This window comes from Montipora foliosa, chromosome 5, assembly GCF_036669935.1.
Source record: "Montipora foliosa isolate CH-2021 chromosome 5, ASM3666993v2, whole genome shotgun sequence".
In the NCBI taxonomy this organism is placed as follows: domain Eukaryota; kingdom Metazoa; phylum Cnidaria; class Anthozoa; order Scleractinia; family Acroporidae; genus Montipora; species Montipora foliosa.
The window spans coordinates 30,124,247-30,129,418 of NC_090873.1; the positions used below are offsets into that span (position 1 = coordinate 30,124,247).

The 5,172-nt window shown below is 37.8% G+C and overlaps 1 protein-coding gene across 1 annotated transcript; it reads right to left on the bottom strand.

Moving 5' to 3' along the window:
• Window positions 1-1,483: 1,483 nt before the first annotated feature.
• LOC138003105 (histone H2A.V) lies at window positions 1,484-4,310 on the bottom strand. The gene is made up of 5 exons (XM_068849050.1): window positions 4,259-4,310; window positions 4,005-4,079; window positions 3,804-3,917; window positions 3,135-3,264; window positions 1,484-1,767 (listed from the first exon to the last, which is right to left on the bottom strand). Exons 1-5 carry the CDS (start codon window positions 4,259-4,261, stop codon window positions 1,706-1,708), a joined length of 384 nt encoding a protein of 127 aa, XP_068705151.1. The 5' UTR covers window positions 4,262-4,310; the 3' UTR covers window positions 1,484-1,705.
• Window positions 4,311-5,172: the final 862 nt, after the last annotated feature.

The window sequence follows — 5,172 nt, forward strand, 5'->3', positions numbered from 1 at the left end:
CTTCAAAGCAAGTCTAAGTGCAAGGATTTTTTTAATGAAAATTAGTTCATTCATATTTAGAAAACAGTCCTAAGAAAATATGAACACAGAACTAGCACAAGCTGTTGATGTAGTGATGGTGCGAGCAAAGAGAATTTACATTTTGATAATTAGAGTTAACAGTTGTTTTCCTTTCTCTCATTGCTTTGTTTTCTAAAAGAAATAGAACACATGTACTTCTGTGTTTCTATTTAGTTAAGAAACACGAGTGAAAGTTTGGGAGAACTCAAAAAAGCTGTTGAAACACTTGCCTGCGGCTCGTGTTCCCACAGCATTTCTCATTCTCTCAAACTTTCACTTGTTTCTTAACTCGATAGAAACACGGTACATGTTTTTTATTTCTTTAGCAAAGTAGAACCATCACAAAAATTTAGCACTTAGACTAGTTTTGAAGGAGGCAGACATGAACTCGGAAATGGCCCATTGGGGAAAGTGCACAGAAATAAAGTAGACTAAAATCACACATTGGTTTTTGAGGAGAGGGGAAAACCAGGGTAACAGGAGAAAAACCCCATGGAGAAGAGCAGAGAACAAACAAACTCAACCCACATGTGACTCCCTGTCTGGGAATCAAACCTGGGTCATGTTGTTGGGAAGAGAGAGCTCTCAACACAGTGCATTGACATGCACCCAAATATAGCTTGTATAAAATGAAGTTGTCAAGGGGCATGTGTAACTGGTAACTAATCCAAGCATCAGTTGTTGAAACAACCAAGGGATACATCACTATTAACTGGATTGTTCTATCAACCCCTTGAAGTTCTTCACAAAACAAGAAAATTCTGGGGGTCTCAATGAAATTTGAAGTTGGCAGCTTGTTTGACAACAACAACCACTGTCATTGCCAAAATCAATTCCAGGGTTGCCACTCATTAGAACCCAAAAAATTCCCTGACTTTTCCCTGACTTTTCACTGACCTCAAAACAATTTTCACTGACCTTGCATTAGGTGAGTTTCACCACGTTTTGATAAAAATGGCCGAAGGAAAACACTGGTTCCCAAGCTTCTTCCGATTTCTCTTCCTTATTTGGAAGAAGGCATTCACAACGAAAGCCACTTACTGAAAAACCCGGCATTTGAACGCATAACTTGATCGACTACAGCTTCATTTTCCGAATGAAAATGTTTTCATAAACTTCACAAAACCTGAAAACAAAATTCCCTGACTTTTCACTGACTTTGACAAGAACTGAGATTTTCCCTGACCTTTTGCAAAATTCCCTGACTTTTCCCTGACCTTGAAAAATTTGTTTTTCCGTGACTTTTCCCTGACCGTGGCAACCCTGAATTCTTATCATACGTTTGTCTTTAATCACACCCATTTACGCAAAAAAGTATCTGACGCTTTTTACCCTTTCAGTGCTCATCAAAATTCACTGAAAGCCAATGCACAGATTAATGGTACTAACTTTTACACTTTTGACCAGAGCACAAGAAACAATGTAAAATTTAGCAGCAATGATTTATTCAAACAAATGATAGACCAATAATAATAATTTTAGTATAAATACATAGAAACAAAACTTTCTTTTACTGGTAAAGAGCTGTGATACATCAAGACATAGAATGACATTTTTAAAGAGTCGTGTAAGCAAAAAAATGTTCTGAGGGTTCTAATGAAACTGTACAGAGTATATGGAGTAAAAAGAACTTTTAAAATTAACTTTATGTTGGCTTGTTGGCTCCTTTCTTTCCAATTAAACTCTTGTGGATGTGAGGGATTACACCTGTAAGTAATAAAAGAAATTAACTTGACAATATTGGGGCCGTTTATACGAGAGAAAATAAGCCGTGGCTAACTCTGGCCGCAGCCTAAGTAAGCCGTGAACACCCCGTATAAATGGTACAAAATCTACGTTCACGGCTTTCTCAAGCTGTGTCTTATCCTGGCCTGGGAGTTTATACTCTTATAAATAGTTCCTTTTGCGGCTTATGCAAGCCGCAGCTTATTGTCTGAGAGGTTTCAATAAAATTTGAAGTTGGTGGCTGTTTAAAGTGAAAGACTGTCGTCATTGTCAAAATGACAATTTTAATTTTAATCTTAGGCCGGAAAGAATGTCTATAATTGCTTCAATTTAGGGAAAAAAGTTGCTGATTTGTCTGAGTAAAGTAGCCGATGAATTTTGTTGCCTGTTGGTACTTATTGAACCTCCAGTGGTTTCCACTAGTGCCAGAAGTGTTGGCCATTAACAGGGCTTGAAATTTCGACCAATACAGTCGCATTTGCAACTAAATTTTTTCCCTTTGCAACTAAAATATCTGGAGAAGTCGCAAATTTGCGACTTGTTTTCATCTTCGCTCTTTTTAAACAAAAAGGTAAGCAGTTGCCGCTTTGCTGCTCTTTTTACTAAAATAAATGAAGAATGACAATTATTTTGTTTGTTGTCTTGAGTTTTCTTTCAACCATTTCTGCTTATGAATGAGATCAGTAGCATTGACATTTGCTAAGATTAATCAGTCACAAATCAACAAATCCAGTATTCTCTAAGTTAGTCATGGCATTCATTTGCCCCGAACAAAAAAAAACTGCTTCACATTGTCCAAGAATCTACATTGCAAAGCAGACTGTGGCATCATCCCATGATGAAACCTGTCTTTCCCACACATGAATCAAATGCCTGCTACCACAAGCAACAAGGACGACTGTCAAAGCAAGCTTATGAAGAAAACAGATGTTTTCCTCAGATGACTGAGGTTTACGCTTTACTGAGAATCAAACAGAACAACCACTTCATAACAAGTCATCCATTCTAAAAACTAAAACACTGCCTGAGAACAATATAAAAAAATTCTACCTTGACCAAGAAGAACAAAAACAATCCAGTGTGTTTGTCTAAGCAGGTAATCACGTTTAAGTCACTTGATTCTCGAAATTTCTTTAAGTGTGTATCATTACTACCAGTCCTTTATTTGATTCGGTATTAATGAATTATTCGTTAATCATGGTGAATTCAGGCCAGTTTCATGCTTTTGGCATTCACTGGGCGACTATAGTTGCCTGAACTAAAGTATTCAGAGCCTTTTTCTTAGACTATAACAGTTATTTCTTGCAGATTAGATAAAAACAGTAATCTCAGTATGAAATATAACGTACCACCGCCGGCGATAGTCGCTTTGATGAGCGAGTCAAGCTCTTCGTCGCCTCTGATCGCAAGTTGAAGATGGCGAGGGGTAATACGTTTCACTTTCAGATCCTTAGAGGCATTTCCAGCCAACTCGAGCACCTGAGAAAACAAAAACTCTTTGAGATTTTTTGTGCATGCCAGCTCGTGGTGACATAATTTATCCCTCCGCTCGTGACAGAGTAAAAAGGAAATTTAAAAAAATATCTTGATCTATGGCAATCGTCAGGTCAATCACGAAACTTTAACGTTTACAATTTTCAGGGAAAACCACTTAACTGGTTAAACTTAAAGTGGCGATGTGTCTTCCAAAGAAACCTACAAGTCCCCGAAATTTACGAATTTTAAATATGGCGGGAAGTGTCGTTACTCGCGTAATCACGCTCAACGATTTTTTGAAGCGATCTGAAATCAAATTTATACAAACCATTGCAAGAAAGAGTGAAATTGCGATCTGTAAGGTTTTCCAATCGGCGAAAACGGTTTAAAATAATGAAATTCAAGAAAATCATCGCATGACAAATATTCACTGCCTCACCTCAAACTTTACAAAAATCGCAGAGAATGCTATTGTTATAAGAAGGGATTCAGTTGCGACCAGAATTAACCATCTTTGCAGGAAAGGGATCTGGTTTACTTACCTCTGCAGTTAAATACTCAAGAATAGCCGCACTGTATACAGCCGCTGTAGCTCCGACGCGGCCATGGCTTGTTGTTCGGTTTTTCAAATGTCTGTGAATACGACCGACCGGGAACTGCAAAGGGAAAATATAACGATATTACCGAACAAATGCCTAGGAAAAAAACTTGTTAACTCTTTCCAGTGGTTTTCGCCGACGTACCTGAAGTCCTGCTCTAGCCGAACGTGAAACAGCTTTTGCCTTTGCCTTGGAATCCTTGCCAGCTTTTCCGCCTGCCTGAAGATCAAACAACCAAAATATTCAGCGTAAAAAATATGATCCGTGTGCCATGAAAACGGTTCGTATTTAACATAAATCTGAACTTGAAAGAGCGATGCTTCTAAATTGCTTAAAAATACTGCAAAATCGGCCCGAAAACAGCGGATGGAAGCGGATAGAAAACCCCCGCAACTTACCATTTCGACTCTTTCGCAAATTTGTGACGCGCAAACAGACGACGAGCGCCAAAAATTACCAGATTAATTTGAAAGCAAACCAACCAATCAGAAGGTAGTTTTTCAAAAGGAGCCAATCACAACTTTGAAGCTTCCCGCTTGAGTAAGAACTTTCCAAATAAGGCTAATGAATAGCGACGAAACAATTAATTTAAATGTAATGATTAATCAAAAATACTTTTACGTCTAAAAAAAATTGACCTCTCATGGCCGCCATTTTATTTATCAATAGCCCAAAACGAAAAATAGAATTCAAGGCCTTATTATATCCGGAGTGAATTGATAAGAATTATGCCGGGAAATCAAGAAACTGCAATATCAATTTCTAAATAAAGAATACCTTTTTCAGATCGAAATCTCAATTGAATTGCCCTTTAAACCAATTAATTTTACATGCAAATTATGGGCGCGTTTCCCCACTGGAATTCATGCAGCACAAAAACCGCAATCTTATTATAAGAAACAAAAGAGAGTTTTTTTTTTCTCTAGCAAAGAGTCAACATCGCTTCAGACTTTTGCATCGCAACCCTTTCTGGCCCGCTATCCTTAATCTTACTAATTAGCCTTAGATCTATGAAAGTAGATATTTTAATTAAGCAACTGAAGAGATCTCGACTACTGGTGTCCATCAAACGTTTGTTTCTTTTATTGGATCCGTTAGACTCCTAGACCCTTCCAAGAAAACGGGGCGTGCATCTTCCGAAATGTTTTGGATTTTCATTTTAATTCCTTATTTCCGGGATTTTCGTTGTCTTAACTAATTAAAGAGGGTCCAATTTTCCCTTAAACGGTGGATCACATTGACTCTACTCTTGAGCTTGATCTCAGATAACGTTTGAAATGGAAACTGATTGATCTCGACTATCATTTGGTGG